The sequence below is a fragment of the Tyto alba genome, unplaced genomic scaffold (assembly GCF_018691265.1).
Source record: "Tyto alba isolate M040663 unplaced genomic scaffold, T.alba_DEE_v4.0 Super-Scaffold_39, whole genome shotgun sequence".
NCBI classification, from domain to species: domain Eukaryota; kingdom Metazoa; phylum Chordata; class Aves; order Strigiformes; family Tytonidae; genus Tyto; species Tyto alba.
This window is the reverse complement of record NW_024881314.1, coordinates 13472900-13494736: the sequence shown is the minus strand read 5'-3', so window position 1 is coordinate 13494736 and position 21837 is coordinate 13472900. Positions and strand designations below refer to the sequence as shown.

General features: G+C 43.0%; 1 protein-coding gene across 3 annotated transcripts; it reads right to left on the bottom strand.

Moving 5' to 3' along the window:
* Positions 1 to 1419: 1419 nt before the first annotated feature.
* On the bottom strand, positions 1420 to 19183 carry LOC104356479 (myosin heavy chain, skeletal muscle, adult). Of its 3 annotated transcripts, XM_042802604.1 has the most exons (39): positions 18977 to 19183; positions 18745 to 18888; positions 18495 to 18651; positions 17903 to 17930; positions 17693 to 17804; positions 17507 to 17599; positions 17316 to 17379; positions 17118 to 17216; positions 16914 to 17017; positions 16688 to 16826; positions 15598 to 15716; positions 15349 to 15498; positions 14636 to 14806; positions 12920 to 13229; positions 12846 to 12871; positions 12741 to 12782; positions 11117 to 11204; positions 10907 to 11024; positions 10510 to 10633; positions 9918 to 10054; positions 9572 to 9827; positions 7987 to 8229; positions 7702 to 7878; positions 7471 to 7616; positions 7298 to 7388; positions 6820 to 7209; positions 6459 to 6585; positions 6246 to 6364; positions 5741 to 5937; positions 5158 to 5341; positions 4906 to 5071; positions 4621 to 4745; positions 4119 to 4427; positions 3815 to 4018; positions 3399 to 3524; positions 3133 to 3303; positions 2942 to 3046; positions 2711 to 2806; positions 1420 to 1689 (listed from the first exon to the last, which is right to left on the bottom strand). In XM_042802604.1, exons 1-39 carry the CDS (start codon positions 19181 to 19183, stop codon positions 1537 to 1539), a joined length of 5817 nt encoding a protein of 1938 aa, XP_042658538.1. In that variant the 3' UTR covers positions 1420 to 1536. The 3 variants fall into 3 exon arrangements, with proteins under 3 accessions (XP_042658538.1, XP_042658537.1, XP_042658536.1); XM_042802603.1 differs by lacking the exon at positions 12846 to 12871 and having other exon boundaries at positions 12741 to 12804; positions 12916 to 13229; XM_042802602.1 differs by lacking the exon at positions 12846 to 12871 and having other exon boundaries at positions 12741 to 12811.
* Between the last annotated feature and the right edge of the window lie 2654 nt (positions 19184 to 21837).

The window sequence follows — 21837 nt, the reverse complement described above, 5'->3', positions numbered from 1 at the left end:
GGGCTCCTGCAGCCTGGAGTCGGCTGGGGTGACTGGCAGTGAATGCTTCCAGCAGGGGCAGAGCTGCAACAGTGGGTGCAACTGTGTAAGATGATATTGCTGAAAGGATTTCCAAATTAGCTTATTAGCCCTCAGTTAACGCTAACCTGTGCTTGATTCGCTGTACACACAGCCCTGCAGTCCTTGAGGTTTCTGAGGAAATCCTCCAAGGCTCTGTGGTCTCCCTGAAAGTAAGGGACAGAAGTTACTTGGAAGCTGAGACCTGTCAGCTCTATGAAAACATCAGCTTAGGCACACATCCGTGGGGTTGTCTTTAACATACCTTGGCACTGTCCGTGTGTATTTCACCCAAACTAGAGGCAAGGCATAATGCGTCGCAATTATCCAGCTGAGATAGCTGATAAAGCATATGAGACTTCACAGTTGTATGTGCCCACTGTGCCTCTGTTGTTCAGATCGGGGTCTGAATGAAGGAAAAAGTGTTTGACAATTTCAATTTCCCCCTTCCCTTCTTCCCTCGTTCCCCTCCCTTCTTCCCCAAAAATAGGTTGTCTGTTTAGCCTGTAGGTAGGCCAAAACCAAGGTACAGGTATGTGAGGAAGGAATGGAGGGACACATCCATCAGTTTTCTTCTTTTCTTTTGCCTGAGACAATGCCACGTGGAGCCTGTTGTGCGAGAGGTGACAAGGCTGACCTTTGAGGTGATGTGTTGCAGAGGTGTGTTGGTGCCATGTAGTGTGTAAGAAACAGGCCCAAAGGGGCAGTCCTTCCAGCACGAGGCCCCAGGCAGGGCTCAGCATTTTGTCCACTGCAGAGAAACTAGGAGCAGGTGGTGGCAACATCTGAGGGAATCTAGGGTAAGAGAGATGGCACAGCTTAGGGGCACTACCGATGTGTCGCAACAGCGCTCTGTGTGCCAAAAATCATCTCTGGCAAGGAACTGCCGGTCCTTCATGGTGCAGTGTACTGTGACTTCTGATAACTTACTGAGAGACTCATGTTTAGGGTTTGTGACTGCCAGGATCACAAAGGCAGGGAAAGAAAAAAGAAAAGGGATCACCCTCTCTTGCCTCTCACATGGGAAGTAAGCTGTGCTGAAAGGACAATGGGAGAAGCATTAAGAGTATGTAAGGGCAAGAGCAGGGCAAGGAGCTGCTGGAGACGGAAGCAAGCACCGGCTGGACTATCAGTAGTCTCCACAGGAATGGCCAGCCTCTGCTCTAAATTTGTGGGTCCTCAGTCCAGAGTCTGTATTAGTTTCTCCCTTCCCCCAGACAGGAAAAGTAAGAAAAATTGTTCTCCAATGCAATATCCCAAATTTAAACAGAAGGAAAAGAAAAAGAAAAAAAAATAGAAAAAAAAAAAAAAAAAAAAAAAAAAAAAGAAAAAGGCACTTATTATCGTGTGTATGCAGAGAAATCTACAGTCTTTATTCTCTAGACATTGAGGTGGGTACAAAGACTCATTGCAGAAGAAAGCAACAGAGGGTTCACATTCTGTGCATCCCTCAGGTCACTTTGCTGCCTCATGACATCCTCACTCCTCCTCTTCTATCTTCCTATGAAACTCCCGGCTCTTTGCTCGGAGCTTGTTGACTTGCGACTCTGCAATGTCAGCCCGCTCCTCGGCTTCCTCCAGCTCGTGCTGGATCTTGCGGAATTTGGAGAGGTTGACATTGGACAGCTCCTCCTGTGCAGGGAGAGGGAGTTGGTGGTGAGGAGCCCAGGGCAGGGGTTTCACTCCTCCTGCGCCTCGGCCTCGCGGGGCTGCGGCTCTTCCCTGGGGGAAGGCACAGACCTCCATCTCCCACCCATCCCTGCTTACACGTAAGCCTCACACAGACCTCCTCATCCTCCCCTTTTTAGAAGACCTGTTATAAACAGAGCACAATAGGGTTTGAACATAATTGTGCTCTGGAACGTGAGAAGGAAACAAAGTGGGCATCTGGAAATCAGGTTCTGTTAGCTCTGGAATTAAATGCCCAGCTACCTCTGCAGACCCTGAGATAGGGTTAGGAATTTGTGAGACAGTGAGTCCATGAGATCTCCTCAGTGCCCTTCTCACAAATCCTCTTATCCAAGTCCAGAAGCCCTTGTCAGTACTGGACTCTTTGCAGCAGCAAAGAAGTCATGCTTCCCATGAAGGAAAGCTGCAGGACTTCCCTCAGTCCACCCTCGATTGCTGCATGCCCAGAAAAAGGCAAAGGCTCCTTGCACAGTTCTAAATGCAGTGCACAATGTGTCTTGGGAGCGTACTTCCAACACCTTCTCCATCTGCTGAAGGGCACAGAATTCTGGGCTTTTGGCAGGCCCTTTGCTTCCACTTAACTAGCACGCTACTCTGAATTTCAGGGGTCACAGGCATCTTTTGTAAAGATAGCTATATGGATTTTAAAATTCTGAAAATATGTTCTTTTCAGAACATCTTAATAAAATGTCAGTATTGTTAATAAGAACTCCCTCTTACAGTCTACTTTGTTGTTTGTCCTAATGCAAAAAAATGTTATGTGCACTTGCCCTCCTCGTTAGCCTTCTCATTCGCTCATTGATTTCATTCTCGAAGGCTAGGCTGATTTATAAGCGTTTCAAAGAACTTGAAGCCCTCCATTGTTGTCCACTGGCACTTTCCAAGTTTCTTATGCTCATTTCCTCAGTGACCATGCTACCCACTTGGAAAGTGTTTCTTGCCAAACACACAGAGTGATACTTACGGCCTCTTCAGATTGTCTCTTGTAGGATTTCACCTTCATTTGCAGCTTGTCCACCAGATCCTGGAGCCGGAGAATATTCTTCCGGTCTTCCTCAGACTAAAGCAGTTGGCAAACAGGAGAGTTAATTAGAATCCCCAACATAGGAGTTAGCAATTCCCCATGGCAAACAAGTGCAAAAAATTTTATTTTCTGCAAGAGGGTGTGTCAGCCCAAGGAGGCCTCCTGCCTCACCTGATAGGTCAGCTCCTTCACCCTCCTCTCGTACTTGCGCATTCCCTTCACGGCTTCAGCGCTGCGCTTCTGCTCGGCATCGACCTCCCCTTCCAGCTCCCGCACCTGCAATGAGAAGCCCGTCTTTGGAGCTTCCCTGCTGCTTACGTACGTGACATGTTCACTCATGCACGAATACCAGCCCTACGCACTCTGGCCTCCAGCTTCTGGATTTGTTTCTTGCCTCCCTTCAGCGCCAACTGCTCGGCCTCATCCAGACGGTGCTGCAGGTCCTTCACCGTCTGGTCCAGGTTCTTCTTCATCCTCTCCAGGTGGGCGCTGGTGTCTTGCTCCTTCTTCAGCTCTTCTGCCATCATGGCTGCCTGAGGAGAGAAAAAGGTCAAAGCCATTTTGGGGCTGGAGGCAGTCAGAGGGAGAAGGCACTTCTCTCAAGCAGTGAAAGGAGCCCCCAACTCACATCCGTGATGGCCTTCTTGGCCTTCTCTTCAGCATTGCGGGCTTCCTGGATCGTATCCTCCATTTCACCCTGAATTTGGGCAATGTCTGTTTCCAGCTTCTTCTTGGTGTTGATCAGGCTGGTGTTCTGTGCAAAGAGAGGTAGCAAGACTTGTATTCTGAGGCCTGCAAAACCAAACCCACAGCCTAAGCCAAGTCTTCACTCCAAGCTTGCAATTGAAAATATGGAAATCTTTTTAAAATGGCTGTTTAAAAAATGTCAGTTGCAGGATCAGGTGATGGGCTCTGAGCATGTCCTCTCAGGTGGACAGCAGCAGACAGGCCATTCTAGACCATCATCCTACCCATCCTCTGATGTATAGCAGCCCCCTGTGTTTGTCAAGAGTCAGCACAGCTGCCTTTGCATCAGGCCCTTACCTGGGTATGGAGGAGCTGCACACGCTCACTTGCATCCAGAAGCTCCTGCTCAGCCACTTTCCTCGACCGCTCCGTCTGCTCCAGGGCTGCCCGCAGCTCCTCAATTTCAGCCTGCAGCAGGTTTGCTCTGCGCTCCACCATGGCCACCTGCTCCTTCAGGTCCTCCTGTGTCCTGAGAGCATCGTCCAAGTGTATCTGCGTATCCTGTAAAACAGGCAACAGAAATTACAGGACGACAGCGTGCACTTGGGGGCCAAAAGCATCAGGGATGTCCTTTCCCTCTCTGTAGCACTGCTGAACGGACCTTGAGCACGGCCTGTGTGTTTCTCAGGTTCTTTTGTGCCTCTGCAGCCACGCGGTTGGCATGGCTCAGCTGGATCTCCATTTCATTCAGGTCTCCCTCCATTTTCTTCTTCAGCCGCAGGGCTTCATTCCTGCTCCTGATCTCAGCGTCCAGGCTGCTCTGCAAGGACTCCACGACTCGGAGGTGGTTTCTCTTCAGCTGGTCAATCTCCTCATCTTTCTCTGCGATCTTCCTGTCGATCTCAGACTTCACCTGGTTGAGCTCAAGTTGGAGGCGCAGGATCTTCCCTTCCTCATGTTCTAGGGAGGCCTGGACAGGTGAATACAAACATATGTAACGTCCATAAAACTACTTCTTCCTTTCTAGGTGATTATGTAATATTTCACGAAATCTCATCAGGCTGCACTCCACAGCCAGAGCAGTGAGGGACCAAGGACTTTTTAACCTTATTTCCCCATTGATCCTATTCTTAGCATAGACATCAGTGATTGTGGGCATGTACCTCAGCTTCCTCTAGAGCAGCCTGAATTTCAGATTTCTCCTGCTCAATCTGCTTCTTGATTTTCTCCAGCTCATGAATCGCCTTCCCTCCCTCTGCAATCTGCTCCGTGAGGTCAGAAATCTCCTCTGTGGGAACAAAGTCCAATGTCAAGATCAGGCACAGAGCCGAATGGGAACGGCCCTGACACAACAAGGTGGCCGGTATCTTTGCCAACCTGCAGGCACAGACCCATGTGGTGCTGGGGAGTGAGAAAGCCCTGCCAGGAGCAGAGGGCCAGGGACTTACGCTGCAAGTTCTTGTTCTCACGCTTCAGCGTTTCCAGGTGGTCCAAGGACTCCTCATAGGCATTCTTCATCTTAAACAGCTCCGTGCTGAGAGAGCGAGACTCCTTCTGGGAGGCTTCCAGCTCAGCCTGCGTTTCCTCGTACTTCTGCTTCCACTCTGCCAGGATCTGAAGAGAAACGGGGCGTGAGTATGGAGGTGGCAATCAGAAGGGGAAGCTCTGCCCAGGAGCCCCAGGGCTGGTGCCCAAAAGACCTTGTCAAAGTTCTTCTGCTTCTTGTCCAGAGCTGCGCACGCAGCATTTGATCGCTCCACGTCAATCATCAGGTCCTCCACTTCATTCTGCAGCCTCTGCTTTGTCTTTTCCAGGGAAGCACATTTGGCATTCACAGCTTCAACGTGCTCCTCTGCATCCTGCAGGCGCTGTGCCAGCTTCTTCCTGGCAGGAGACAAGCACAGCTCCAGTTAGAGTTTAGAGGGGAGCCAATTTTCACGAGAGGGCTGTTCACCACTTCTGGGGCTGTGAACCCAATGCTTTTCACAGTGTTTTTTCTGTTCCGAGACTGCATGCAGCGTAAAGGCTCTGTCACTTCTTTGTCCTAGCACCTACTGAGTATTTGGCCTGTCTTGGCACCTCTAGCCCTAAAGGCTGTGTTTGTCCCTCCAATCTACACTTCTTCCACAGCATATTTTTCCTCTCTCTCTCTCATCCCTCTACCACAAAGCCACTGTATCCCTGTCTTCATCCCACCCCTGTCCTAACACAATCTAAGAGGCTCCAGTTTCCCTTGACAGCCTCTGTCTTCTCCAGCCATTCGACAACCTGCTTCCCACATACTTGGCCTCCTCCAGCTCCTCCGTGCGCTGAATAGCGTCTGTCTCGTATTTGGTTCTCCACTGGGCCACTTCGCTGTTGGCCTTGGACAGGGCGCGCTGCAGCTCCCCCTTGGCCTCCTGCTCCTCCTCATATTGCTCGCGGAGCAGGTCACAGTCGTGGCGAGCAGACTGCAAGGCGTGGGCCAGGGCGTTCTTGGCCTGGTGGTAAAAAAGATTGCAATAAGGAATAGATGTATCCCGGGAAATTTTCTCTTACTGCATTTAGACACTAGAAGATATCTCAGAGAAATATTGATGTACTGACTACATGAAAAAAAATAAAAGCCAATATCTGTCATACTGCAAAAAGCTGAAAGTCATGCACTGACAAGGCCGAGGTCTCATGATCTAATTGGGTGTTTTGAACTTTAAATTAGATCACCTTTTAGTTATATCATCTTTAACACTTCACCAAAATCAATATTATGTAAAATATATATGTCATATATAACATGAAATATCTTCACCTTCATCTCTTCCTCTAGCTGCCGCTTCAATTCTTCAATCTGCTGGGTGAAAGCCTGTTTGCCTCTAGACAGCTGAGAAATTAAAGCATCTTTTTCCTCTACCTGGCGTGCATATTCACCTGGAAAAGTTTTCAATTAAGAAAATATTTTAACAGTCAAGAAAGTCACTTTGTGGGTTTTCCCTTTTCCAAACTATAGATGGAAGCACTGTACCAGATTCTGTCTGTAGACGAGCTCTTTGAGCACTGAGATCACTGATCATGCGTTGATTCTGCTCCTCCTTTGTTTTGTATTCACTTAATTGGTCTTCCAGAGTGCGGCACATCTTCTCCAGGTTTGCCTAGGTGTCAAGCACACATTGGAAAATAAAGTCAATATCTTTATCTGCCTTAGTTACTGCAGGAAAATGGGTCCAAAAGATGTAGCTTACATATCGGTGGAGTATGTACATACACCCACAGTTCTATACATTAGATTTGGAGAAAAAAGATATAATATAATCTGGTAATAGTTAAATAAGATAAGATTAACTACAATTACTTCATTTTCAAATTTCTAACACAGCTCTGTGTACCTTGGCTTTGGAGACAGATTCCATGTTACTGGCCAAGTCGTCAATCTCCATCTTCAGCTCACTCTTCTCCTTCTCCAGCTTCTGCTTCACTCGTTGCAGGTTGTCGATCTGCTCCCCGAGCTCAGCTGTGCTGTCCGCATGCTTCTTCCGTAGGGTGGCAGCCGTGGCTTCGTGCTGCAGCGTGGCCTCTTCAAGGTCACGGCGCATCTTCTGAAATTCTGCCTCACGCTTCTTGTTCATCTCGATCTGAGCTGCTGTTGCCCCTCCTGCCTCTTCCAGGCGCTCGCTGATCTCCTCCAGCTCCCTCGAGAGGTCAGCCCGATGCTTCTCTGCTTTTGCCCGAGAGGTTCGCTCTGCCTCAATTTCCTCCTCCAGTTCCTCAATACGAGCCTGGGGGACATTAGGGGCCCTTCACACCCACGGCCTCCTCCTACCCGACCTGAGACTGGGGGAGAGAGGGGAAGGGACAGAGACTTGCCTGCAGCTCCTTGATCTTCTTCTGTAACTGGATGCCCAGAAGTTGCTCATCCTCGATTTTGCTCTGGATCTGGCTGATTTCAAAGTCTTTCCTTGGGGCAAAGCAAACCGTGTCAGAGCTCAAAGACAAAAGCACACCAGACCAGCATTCGGGTGGCCCACAGACACACTCACTTCTTCAGTTTCTCGTCCAGCTGCTGCTTATCATTCTCCAAATCCATTATGCTGTCATGGGCCAGCTTCAGGTCTCCTTCGAGCTTCCTCTTAGCTCTCTCAAGGTCCATGCGCAGTTTCTTCTCTTGCTCCAGGGACCCTTCCAGCTAAAACAAACAGGACCGCCAGTGCTCTGCCAGTCCGGTTTAACTCCATACCTGTTCTGGTCTTGCTGTATGCCTGTGTGCTTACATCGTCCACTTGCTGCTCCAGCTTGGTCTTAGCTTTGGTCAGCGTATTGACTTTGTCCTCTTCTGCCTGCAGGTCATCCAGTGTCTGCTGATGGGCCTCTTGGAGGGCTTTCTTCTCTTTTGTCAGCTTCACAATGGTCTCATCCAGAGCTGCCATCTCCTCTGTCAGGTTTTTCACCTTTAGGAAGAAGAGAGCAAATGTAGATTAAAAATTGTTATCTGAAACTTTATACAGTATGACAGAACAGAGGCTTTTTCTGGAGTGAGAGTGACATCTGCCTCATACCTTGTTTTCTGTAGCATGCTTTTCCTTCTCAACTTTGGCTAGTGTTAACTCAAGGTCATCAATATCTTTCTTCAGCTCTGAACATTCATCCTCCAGTTTTCTCTTCTTGGCTGTCAGCTCAGCATTAATTTCTTCTTCATCCTCAGCCCTTTCAGTCACTTCTTTAACTTTGGCCTCCAGCTGGATTTTGGTTTTGATGAGCTGGTCACATCTCTCCTCAGCATCAGCCAAAGCGTCAGCTTCCTGGTGGGAAAATATTGTTTTTAGGGACATGTTTTTTGAGGCAATATCAATGTGCTTGTCTTCATAGTTTAGAGTCTTGTATAGCAATTTTGTAGTTAAAATTTGATTTATATTCCAACAGAACGAAAAATAATATAGAACTGCTTTTATATTGTTGGGTTTGAAACCTCCAGTTTTGAAAGATTAAACCAAATGTTCAATATACATGAATGCCCAAGTATTTAAATATTTGTGCAAGATATAGAAACCAATATTATCCCATAAAATCAAACATTAGAACAAAGTACATAAATTTGGATTTAATCATAGGAATATATGCCACATTTATGAAGTCCTGAGTGATAACTGTATGTCAAGATACATATAAATACCAAAGTCACAGTTATGCTCACATTATTGCTGTGTTTCTTTTTTTCTGGAACAACTGTTTCTGATTTACATTCTCATCACTACAGCCCCAAAATACTCAGTATTTAGCAGCTTAGGCTTTTCTCTGTGAGATCCTCATCATCTAAGAAGAAAATGAGTTGCTGGAAAAGTTGTCTCTAGGCTATTTTTTTAACAGAGGTCCTGTGGTATTCGTTATATTTTGTCTCAAGTTTCAGTCTAGCATAAATAATTTAAAATATATATATATAATTTCAGCAGTGAGTGGATTTTTTCATCTTTTTTCAGTTCAAGATTCTTTAAAAAGGGGGCATGTAAATTTTCCTGCATGTCACATACACTACATAGCATTATTTTGAGGATTTAGTCTTTTCTATTCAGTGGATGATTTAATTTAGAAACCATAACATCGCAACACCACAGATGTACCATAAATTTTATGTAACGATTAATTTCTATTTCCTCTCAGTTCAGTATTACAACATGTTAACGTAGTAACAGCTATGCCTCCACTTACACAGGAAAGAAACAAGTTATCTTGTTTGATTGGAGAATAAAGGGAGGAAAGAAATGTCCTCTTAACCTCTTAAGAATTCTTAATCATGTGTGTATAAGGATAGGCGTACTCAGTTTTGGAGAGGTATGAAAAAAATAATAGAAGAATTATACTAATAAAAGTAAAGTTGCTTGATTGCTTTGATGCACTTTAACTGAATGTAAATGCTAGAGACCTCAGCATATACCACAGAAAAGTTTCATCCATACAGTATCTTGACTACAGCCTCCTGACTGTGCTTATTGAAGCTAGTTATATTTTCAAGAGCACTACTTAATGAAATACAATTTAATTGAATTAAATTGTAGCTTCTGTGTGTCTTTTCAAAATGTAATTGTAAAGATCAGCCTGATAGTCACAGTTCAGTTAGGATGATGCACACTGGTAGTAAGTACTCACAGCCTGCACTTGGAGCTGCAGGTCATTTTTCTCCTGCACTAGTTTCACCATTTTCTCCTCCAGTTCCTTCCTCTTTGCCTCAGATTTTGCAAGCTCTTCCTTGGTTTTCTCAAATTCTTGTTTCATGTTGGCCATCTCTTTCTCAGATTCTGCACTCTTCAGCAAGGGCTTGATTTTGAAGAACAGCTTCATCCAGGGCCAATGCTTCACATTCATAAACGCACGGATGTTGTACTGGATGCAGAAAATAGACTCTCTGAAAGGTAAGTCAAATTAATATTAAACATTTAGACCATGATGACACAGTAAGTGAAATACACTGAACCTGATTTGAAGAAATGCCTACCTCCTCTCCACCATTCTCTGGTACTCCACTCTCATCAGGAAGCCCCTGCACCTGGCCTGCGTGCGGGTGATGAGCTGTGCCAGCTTCTCATCCCTCATCTCTTCCAACAAGCCTACCAGCCCAGCTTTGAAGAACACCTTAGGTAAGAGCATGAAAATAGGTCTAGTGTATGTGCTTGTTGTTCAGTGTACCCAGTACCCTCTCCATCATGGCAGATAATATGAGAAGTTAAGAGAAAGAACAAAAGCACAAAGAATCTATATAGTAATAGGCCCTTTTTTATGTCTCCAAGCTTCCAGTTACTTGCATATGAGGAACTATAGTAGCCAGATATTTTGCCTTTGTTTTTATTAACTCTTGATTCTTTTAATCTAGTTTTGTCTTAAACTAGGAACTCTTAATTAACCCTTACTTAAATCATAGTATGGCAAAGAATTTCCATTCTGTTCAAGTGTTGACTCAGTAAGTATTTAGCTGATTTCTTTTAAATACACTATTTGATCATTTCACATACTATCTGAAGAATCTGAGTATCATTCTCAAGTCGTGCAAACCAAAAACACATAGTACTTGAAACAAACGGTTCTTGTACCTTGGTGTGACCAAATTTGTATTGCGTATGGTCTATATCAATCGATCCAAGAAGTTTCTCACAAGCCTTCTTGCTGTCAATGAACTGTCCCTCTGGGATAGCACTTGCATTTAATACTTTGTATCTGGGAGAGAAATATGAAAGACTTGCATTGGACTCAATGAACTTAAGGGTCTTTTCCATCCTAAATTATTCTATGATTCTATTAATATAAAGAGGTCTGTTGTTGAGACCAATTGTCTGGTATGCTGTAAGAAAGAGTCTAAGAAATGTTGAGAACATAACAGCAGTGCAAACCATAAACTTTAGAGAAGGCTTTAGTCACCATAGGTGAAATTTAAATTTCACAAGCTACTCAGGATGGACAAAATGATCCAATAAGGGGAAGAAGTCTGACCTCTGTTTAAAATCTGCATACAGTACTCTGTTGGGAAATCCTTTCCTGCAAATTCTGATCCCTTCTAGTACGCCGTTACACCGCAGCTGGTGAAGCACCAGTTCGTGCTCCATGGCACCTAGAAATTCAGAGCACAAATATATACTATATTCTGTAATAGAGGGGAAGTGCTGCACCATACTGAAAACCTTATATATGTGAGACTCTTACCGGGTGTTTTTGTTTCGTTTGGGATGATGCAGCGTACAAAATGGGGGTGGGTGCTTCTCAGATTGGTCATCAGCTTGTTTAAGTTTTCCTGGGAGAGTCATTAACAAAAGTTTATATTAGCAAATGTAATTTCCACTATAAGCATCAAACACTCTGAAATGAGATAATGACATATCAGACAAAAAATAACTTGCAGAATCATGAACTGAAGCCTCCTGCACCAATTTTTCTAACTTTCCACAGGTTTTTACTGTTATTAATTTAACTATAAAGTTATTCTGATTAATCTGTAAGAAATATTGTACTCTTAAACATACAATTTTAATACATTTCACTGACTCTAGTAGAATGTCTTCATTAGAAATTATATCTATCTTCCATTGGATGTACCCAGAGAGAGAAACTGGTACTTCTATGAAGCAGTTTGAAGCATACTACAGTATGCATTTAAGATGGGTCATATGGAGCACACTACATAGAACAAGTGTTTTCCCTACTGAAAGTAAAAGGAACAAAAATGACAAGCTGAGTTTTATATGTCTAGATTCCATGTTTATCTTGTAATGTAGAATGAGAATAAGGTGAGATGAATTCCAGCCTTGTTTTGTAATTAATATCTGGATACTTATATATAAATAATTATTGCCTATAATTAGTGAAGGGAAGCAGGTACCTCCAGAGGACATCTCAGAGTACAAAAATTGAGCAGCCAAAACATTCAGATGTCTAAACACTAACATGTCTAAACAAGAGGGATAGCGGAAGAAAGTTTCAAAATATAACAGAAATGCAACCCAAATGCAGCAAATAATATTTCACCTATAAAGTTACCTCTTAAACTCTTATGATCTTTAAACATAGGCTTATTGCATTATTTTTGAATGGTGCATTCTGGCAATAATTTCCCACTTGAAAGGCTAAGGTACTATAGCTATGATTATTTTTCTTGGGGCATATACACACATGCTCATTTCCTATTACAGAGCATTGGCTAGAGGCTGTCAGCTGATCAAGAATCATATGACAGCAGATCTGTAGAAGAAATTAGGTTATATCAAGAAGGGAGTCCTAAATGAAGAATGAATATGTTAACAAATAACCTCAGGAGAGACTAGATATTTCATCTGGCAGAAGTGTATGGAGCAGCCAGGCAGCAAGACCTGGTTATGACAAAGTGTCGAGTATCTGAGGTCTTAAAAATTCGTAATCCAAGGATTGGTGTTATTTCAACTATAAGAAATTGATCCCTGAATCATGGAGAAAAACTAGAGATATAAATGGGTCAAACAGGTCATCGTCCAGACCAGTGGGCAAAATGTTGTTAAAGGCCAATAAAAGGTTCCAAAGACAGAGGTGGGCATCTGAAGGAAATCTGATATACTTTAGAAGTTTTTTGTATGGCATTCTTCCATCTGGAAACATCTTCCTAGGACAAGTGGATAAGTGAACAAAATAAAAGTTATGCAGTCAGTGGAATGGAACATAAATAGATAACTGGATTTATTCCTAGCAAAATATGTCCCAAGAACTTCAAGGTCTTTTAACACAACTAAGACAAAAAAAGACAAGCCATTTTAAATGGCTGGTTTACTACTCATCTTGGAAGAAATAGTGAACACTGTACCCGGAAAAGAGCTGAGACAGTCTGGAAAGAAGAACCTTTCTTCTTGCCGCCTTTCTTGCCAGCACTAGCCTCTGTAAAATTAAAAATAAATAAAACAGGTTTTACATTTTTGCTTTTGCCTTTTGCAATTCCTTTTTCTAAGCATACATCAGTGAAAATATTTGATGCATAGAACCAACCTGCTTCTGCTCCACCATAGTTGGCAAAGAGTAAGGCCAGTGTCTTCACAGATGACTTCTGGTACAACCCGATGACAGTTTCATTCAGGGGGTCTTTGTTCTTCTCAAGCCAGCCAGTGATGTTGTAGTCCACTGTACCAGCATAGTGTATCAAGGAGAAGTGGGCTTCAGTCTTGCCTTTAGTAGGCTTGGGCTTCTGGAAGTTGCCAGACTTGCCCAGATGCTGATCATAGAGCTTGTTCTTGAAAGAGGTGTCAGTTGCCTTGGGGAACATGCACTCCTCTTCCAGGATGGAGAAGATGCCCATGGGCTGGACAAATGAACAAAGGTAACCAATTGTAACTTAGTTTTCAGAGCAATAATGACATTCACCTAGGCAGAGTAGTGGAACATAGACTGAGATACATATCAGAAAATATTATTATTCAATTATATTTTCTGCTGGAAACTGAGATTAAACATATTGACACTTACATTTTTTGACACCAAATGAATCATAAAGATTAATGGAAATTCATTTAGCTTGTGTTGAGAACATGCTTTATAAAATCAGAGCACTACCTCCTTATCCAGAGGGACTGAACACGCACAGAGATGTCTTAGACAAATTGAACCTGAGCCAACAATCCACCCTTGTGGCAAATGCAGACAACTCATTCTGGGCTGCATTAAGAGTGTTGGCAGCACCTCAAGGGAAGTGATCCTTCCCCTCTACTCAGCTCTGCTGAGAAACATCTGGAGTGTTGTGTGCAGTTCTTGGCTCCCCAATACAAGAGAAACATAAGCATAGTCCAGTGAGCCCACTGACAGTCCACAAAGATATTTAAATTACAGGAACATCTGACTTACAAGGAGAAGTTGAGATATGTGGGACTGTTCATCCTGGAAAAGAGAAGGCTCTGGGGGAGCTTACCAATGTACAAAAATATCTAATGGGAAGGGATAAAGAAGACAGAGCTAGAGGCTTATCAGTGGTATGAATTGAAATACACAAAATTCCATTTTGTTTAAAAGAATTATGTTTAGAAGAAAAAAGCTTCTTTACTGTGGGGGTGGTCAAAATTTGGAACAGGTTCCCCAGAATATCTGTGGAGTCTCCATCCTTGGAGGTATTCAGATTCCAACTGGACTTGGTCCTGAGCAACATGTTCTAGCTGATCCTGCCTTGACCAAGTGGGTTGGACTAAGCGATCTCCAGAGCTGCCTTCAAACCTCAGCAGTTCTGCGATTCTGTGATTCTAACTACTTATCATCCTGCCAGCCCCTGAACTTTTCATCTTATGTGCAGTGCGAATACCTTCTCATTGTCAGTCAAAGGATGCACATGTAAGTGCAACTGTGTGCTGACAGTTATGTGTGTCCATCTTCTATATTAATTTTACAAAGATATATCTATTCTGCTGCACAAGCACAAGTCTGTCAGAGCTGAAAAGTGAGGAGGACACACTGACCTGGAAATTGATGCTAGCTGTTTTGGGAGAAGTCTTACTGGGAGTTTAACAATCTTTTGGCACTTGAAAAGAGATGGGTACAGCCATAAAGCTGTGTGAAATCTCCTTCTTGTCTCACTTGACAGATAAAATAAAGTACAGAGCAAAGTATTTTGAGTAACAAAAGCTGAATATTTGGACATGCACCTAGAAGATACCTTTGAAAAAATAGACCAAGTAATTACAGAATTTCCACGCAAGTAATGCATTTGAACAGGAAGGATACCTTCTCAATGAGCTCAATGCAAGCAGCCAGGTCCATCCCAAAGTCAATGAACGTCCATTCAATTCCCTCCTTCTTGTACTCCTCCTGCTCCAGGACGAACATGTGGTGGTTGAAGAACTGTTGCAGTTTTTCATTGGTGAAGTTGATGCACAGCTGCTCAAAGCTGTTAAACTGGAAATAAAATAAGAAAGGACCATCATTGCAAGGTGCAGTAATAATTGCAAAACAACCTTTAAAAATAAAGAATGCATTTGTCTTGGCTTCATTGTCAAGTCTATGCATTTCTTCAGTCTGCTTTATGTCTATGTAATGAAACAGAAAAATATATCAAATTAATTGTCCCAATTATTTTTTTTTCATTGGTAAAAATGTGAAGATAAAATATATTTCCTGTTTAATCTGAGGCCAAATTACAGGGAGAAAAACCCCACACTTAGGCCTATCATGATACACATGTTTTTACACTGTCTTGTCCTTGATCATTTAAACCACAGTTTTTTCTGATTGAACTATTCTGTACTTTTGAATTTGCATATCTTGAAATAAGAAAAGTCCTTTGAAAGGTCATTTTTTTACTTCATGAAGAAAAAAACGGCAAATAGATGAAAATAATTTTTTGGTGTTATGACATCTTCCTTAAAAACATGTCTCAGAGTGATCATAACATCCAGTTGTCACTTCCAAATAGCTCTTACCAGATCTTTGTTACTTACATCAAAGATCTCAAAGCCAGCAATGTCCAGGACACCAATGAAGTACTGTCTGGGCTGTTTCGTATCCAGCTGTTGGTTGATACGAACAACCATCCACAAGAACATCCTTTCATAGACAGCCTTGGCAAGAGCACCTACAGCATTGTGCACCTATTAGAAAAGTAAATGCCTGGAGTCACTATACAGAGCAGAGAAGAATCAAAAGGATCTTATTCAAAACACGGTTCCAGGTTACCCTATGTTTGTTACCTGCTGTGCAGTTTGACCCTTGGTCACATATTCATTGCCAACTTTGACTCTGGGGTAGCAGAGGGCCTTGAGCATGTCAGCTGAATTCAGGCCCATAAGGTAAGCAGCTTTGTCAGCAACTGAAAAGACATAGGAAAAAAGAAGAATTTAGTGTCACATAGACTTCAATTCCTGGAGTATTCTCTAAGAACCGCAGGGTTCGGATTTCCATTCATTGAAATCTTTTGGAAGACTCTCATAGAGGGAATCTTGGTAACATCAAAGTCATCTTTATGCATATTGAACTTTTCTAAAAGAATGTATGTTGTAAAATATTCACTGAAGAATGTAGAAAGTAATGATGTTTTCAAAAATCTCCTGACAGAAGACTGAAAGCTGCAGCTTGCCAGTCTGAATATTTGTAGTACATGCATCACTCAGGAGCTGTAGTAGCAACAGTTAGTACTACTCTACATTCAGGTGATCAAAAACACCCAATATTTACTGTGGAACACAGAGAGGAGATGTCTGTTCTCTTTCAGATCCAGAGTCTACAACCTTTTCTGAGATTTGGTTTTGGTTTTTGAAATTTGGTTTCTGAGGTTTGGTTCAGTAAAACTCACTGGGATTTATGCTTTTACCTGTGGTACTTCCCACTTTCTGCCCTGTCCTTTAGCAAGAGGAGCCATGAGAGAGCTCAGAGAGCTACAGACATGGGTTGTAAGTCCTGCATCAACAAAGGAGAGGAATCAAATACACCTCTCACACCACAGTTCCCCAAGTGTCTGGCAAATGAGGGTGAAAGAGAGCTGATCTACTTGGCTGTTTCACAATTGAAAGCCGTAGTCCAACAGAGATATGACTAATAATGTTAAAAGAAGGACATCCATCACTTCTGACTTCTTGGAACCATATAAAGGACAGTTTGAACTGCGTAAGTTACAAAAATCCTGATATCAGGGAACTTAATGTACTGAGAAGAGAACAAGGGACAGTTCTTTTCCAGCTTAATGTTTTCCTTGGGATCCTAAAGTCCAACAAAGAAGAACTTTTGCTGTCTTCCACATCCATACTGCCCTACAGAAGGATTAATTACTGAATTTCATAATACCTTCTGTGCCATCCGGCTCTGCCTGCTCTTCTCTTGGTTTCTGCTTGAATTTCAGGTTCCCATAGTGCATGACAGCCCCTGTCAGCTTGTAGATGGCGGTCTTTTCATCAGCAGTGAAGCCCAGGATGTCAATGGCACTCTGGTAATGCAATCAGCAAAGTGAAATATTTGCATTTTATGTGAATGTATGACTTGTGCCTGTTGACCTGTTTTGTAAGTTACTTACATCTGTAGCCATGAGCTCCTCCTTGTCATCAATGCTGGGAACACTGATCTCACCTTGACTCACAAAAGGGTAGTCATATGGGTTGGTGGTGATGAGGAGCATTTCTGAAAACAAATGGGTTCATGGATTAAATTTTATTATTTTGTAATGTAGTTGAATGTTGTTTAGTGATCATCCTCTAAAAAGATCAGTCATGCTTCCTACCAATTAGCTCCGGCTTCTTGTTGGACGTGATCTGATAAAATATGTGGTAGCTTCTTTCTGCCTTGAGCTGGAAAGTGACTCTGGACTTCTCCAGCAGATCTAGCAAGGAAGGTAGAAAGAGTTAGGCACGGGAACACGCATGCAGGTGGGAATTTGGGAAGGAATGGGATCAGGCCAGGGGCCAGGAGAATGTCTTACAAGTTTCTATGTCAGCAGAAGCCAGTTTGCCTGTGGCCCCAAAGTGGATTCTGATGAATTTGCCCTGTTAAGGGGTAAAAGAAGCATTTCAGCCTAGATGCATTTCATTGCCATTTCCTTATGTGAGGATGCCACTAGCCCACCATTACTCTAATAATGAGAAGGGATTTTTGTCTAAAGCAACAGCTTACAAAGCGTGAGGAGTTGTCGTTCCTCACAGTCTTGGCATTTCCAAAGGCCTCCAGCAGCGGGTTGGCGCTGATGATTTGATCCTCAAGCGTTCCCTGCAGAATTATAATTAATCCTGGTTATTATTTCCAAAAATCATATCAGGAACAAAGAAAAGCATCAATCCAAGCCAGCATCTATTAACTTACCTGCATTTTGCCTGACTGATCCTCTTTCTTCTTCTCCCCACTCGCTGCAATTGTTGCAAAGTACTGGATGACACGCTTTGTGTTCACAGTCTTCCCCGCACCGGATTCTCCGCTGTGAAACCAGAGAGAGAAGCAGAGAGCGTGTGGTCAGGCAGGAGGTCCCCTGACACCGGGCAGCCCCGCAGGGACCCGAGCAGGGGGTGTACATACGTGATCAGGATCGACTGGTTCTCACGATCTGTGAAAGAGGCAGAATCAAAGATAATTTTAGCAGTTAAACCTGGTAACGCTGAGCTGAATGAGAAGTAAAGCTGTAAATGGAAGCTGTGGCTTCTTTAGAAAGTCCAAAACTAACTCAGTTCACTTCCTGGTCCTAACAGTAGTAAATATAAGCCCAAATGGATACATAGAGATGTCAGAGGCATGTGGTCCCGAGACAAGCTGTGCTTCTACTTGCCCTTCACATAGTTCTCATCAAGTTCTAATCAAACTGCCTAACTGTGTGGATTATACAGAATAATGACTTTTACTTTCTTATAAGAGAAAAAAAGTAGCAAACTGAGTCAAGTACTATTGCTGCAGTGGGAGACTGTACATTTTCATACAATAAAGTGCAAATAATACACAGTGCTGAGTCCATGCATGCTTTTGGGTCAGTTACATTTGAAATTAATTCTTTCATATCACATTAAAATTCTCAGTCAAACATCTCTGTGGTGTTTTTAGGTGGCTTGTCACATGCTCCACTGAGATCAGTGAGGCTTTTTGGTTTAGATTGCTGTGAGGGAGGTCAATCACTCACCAGTCAGCATGAACTGATAGGCATTGTCAGAGATGGAGAAGATGTGTGGAGGGGCCTCCTGGCGCTTCTTGCCTCGGTAGGCCAACACCACCTCCGGGTTGTACACCGGCAGCCACTTGTAGGGGTTGACGGTGACGCAGAAGAGACCCGAATAGGTCTGTGAGGAAGGGAGAGATCACGTTGGCTTCCGCTTACCCTGGCAGAGCATCTCCTCCTCGCTGCCCAGAGGAAGACTGCTGCTGGTACTTACGTAGATCATCCAGGCTGCATAACGCTCTTTGAGGTTGTACAGCACAGCAGGTTCGTGGAGGTGGGTCATCATGGCCATGTCCTCAATTTTATCGTACTTGGGAGGGTTCATAGGGAAGATTTGATCATCCTTCACGGTCAGGGTCTGACAAGGAAATGAAAGATCCATGTATATCAGCTCAGAGCTCAGAGTGGGAATCAAACGGTGTCCTTCAGCCTTGTTTTTCACTCACTTCTCCACCTTCAGTCTTGACAGTGACCTTCCCTGATTCTTTGCTCTGGATTGTCCCTTTCACAAAGGATTCCTTAGGATGGGCCACAAAGACTGATGATTTGGCATCAAAAGGCTTGTTCTGGGCCGCAATTCTTTCCTTCTCTGATTTTCGGAGAAAGGGAGCTGCCTCCCCAAAAACAGCCATCTCAGAGTCTCCAGAGGCCATGTCTGCACTTTACTGAAGACACGTCAGCAGAGGACTCTAATGGGGAGGAAAAACATGCAACTGATGATTTACATCTATTCTGAAAGATTGGTTGTGCCTTGGTTTCTCTTAATGCTCTAAGTATTTGGAACATCTAACATGAGCTAACTAGATTAGGTCAGCTTAGAAAATAAGAGGTTTTCTTTGATGAAGTCTAGGTCTTCAAACATTTAAAATCAACTTGTAGTGATCTTTCAGAACTGTGGGTTTGGTTCTTTAAGAATACTGTATCTGTAAGGTAAGACTGAATTTGCTGAGGAAGATTCACTAAGACATCGCTATTAGGAATGGAAATACATTTAGGGCATTTTGTTAGAAGGATGAACAGTGAAGTAACATTTCTGAAAAACTGTAGTGTAGGCAACCTACAGTCTTGTAAAACACTGAACCTGTGGGATATTTACCTATTAAATGTAATGGTACCAGAAAGGCAGTGGGAAATTAATGGAAGTTGTCAACTGAAAGAAAAGGTCAGGCTTTGTGGCATTTTAATATTCTGCCATAATTTAATTTGTTGCATACATTTGTCATTCTTCAGTACAGTATTTAAATAATTTGAGCCCCAAAGTTCTGACTTGGGTGAAATAAAATTCAAGCATTGAAATTTGAATTTGTCAAGCCTATATTAAGGTCTGAAATAAATATTTACTAAAAAAAAACTAGGAACAGGTAAGTTCTCAAAACTTTTTTTAGAAAAAAAAAGAGTATTTCTTCAGAGGATTTATTAAACATATAGGTAGCTAAATTTAAACCAAATACACTTGAAAATTCTCTAGCTATAGCAGTAAATGTTACTCCCTCTTTATTCATTAAGTAATTTTTTTTTTTTGTCTGGAGGAAGAAAATGGGTGTCTAAAAGAGTTCTGGCATTTTACAAAGGCAGTTAGAAGGTCTGTATCCTCAGATGATTTATTAATTCATACATTTTCAGCTAGAATTCAGAATTCCACACTTTTTCCTGCTGTGTTCATCTTGGTCTGTTTCTACCACTGCTGTAGCAATGACAGGAAGCAAGCACGCCTTGATCCGTGTCAAGTCAGTTAAGCAGAAGTGAAGAATTTCCCCCTGGGGATTTTCTGGTCTGCCATCAGTTGTCAGAGACTTCAAATACAGCCACTTGAAAACCTTGGGCACCCCATCACCTTCTACTGTAATCACATTAGGTTTGAATATAGGGTGAAACAGTGATCCTTCCAGAAATCTCACCCAAAAGGATCTTTCTCTGCCCTCTAAGAATTAATAAATCAGGTTCTTACCTCTTGTGACACCAGATGGTGGCTTGCAGACTGGCAGCTGGTCAGTACTGTAAAACAGAAATTGTAACTCCCTACTTGCTGCTGCACAGAAATCCAGAGTGAAAATGTGCAGGTGCCTTGAAAGCAGATTTAAAATCTGAGCTGAGAAATTGAGTGCCCTTCTGGAAATGAGCACTGGAGGCAGCAGGAATGCTGTGGCACCATCCTCTTCCTGAAAGCCTGTGGACCCCATCCACTTACCTTGAAACTTTCCGTGGAGACAGGGCAGACTTGTCACAGGGACATTTTATACGATCTAGTCTGCAGATGCTACAGATGCCTACTCTTTCTTCGGTCAAAAAATTTTTGGCAAACCTTCTTTGGTAAAGCATTGTCTGGCAAACTGAACTAAGGGCATAATTGTCATTTGACATGACTAGATATAATTAGAAAATTTTGATGTCTTACTGACTATATGAATACATCTCCTATAAACAATCTGACAAGGGTGTTAAGGAGGGAATCTGGACTAGTCAAGGCACTTAGAGAACTTGGATGCAGGACTTATGGATTCTATTGCTGTCTTTCCCACCGACTCACTGTATGACCCAGGGTGGATTGCTTGGTATGTCTGTGTTGCGGCTATCCCAGCTGTACAATGGATAAAACAGGTTGTTAAAAGATAAATTAGCATTATTAAAAGCTTTTGGCAGCTGTGATGGTAAAATCCCGAAAGCAGAAACGTGACTGTATAACAGTTCATGAGGGTTACAGGCACAGCAGGATGGTCAGCCAAACACTGCAGCAGTGAGAGGCTGGGTTCTACCTGGGCTTTTAAGCAGGTGCCTCTGTTAGAGATGTGAAGCAGCTTCAGGGATATCAGGAAGAGTGCTCATACACACACACACACACACACATAGAGGCATGTGCATGTGTGCCACTCTGTACACACTTCAGATTGCAAGTAAGTGGGAGATTCTCCAAGAAATGTTGTTGTGACCCTGTGCACCACCTTGCTCTATGGGAGAGGTTATACCTACTGAGACTTCTGATCTGCAGGTCAGTTCCAGTGAGTAAGAGATGCTCCATTCTTTTACTGGCAACTTCTTAGCTTAACCAGGTGTTCCCATGCCTATAACCCTAAGAAAGATAACTATGATCTAAGAATAGCCCCCATGGGGTTTTTTTTCCTACCTACAACAGATAGAAAAATCCTCTAGCCATCCATACCTACACAAATAATTGGACATATGCACAAACACATCACCTCAGCATTCAGTCCCTGATGCTCTGAACCCAATACATCCTCAGTCCAGCACTTTCATTGTGTCACAAATATCTTTCACACTTACACAATTTAACAGTTCAAAAAACCACAGT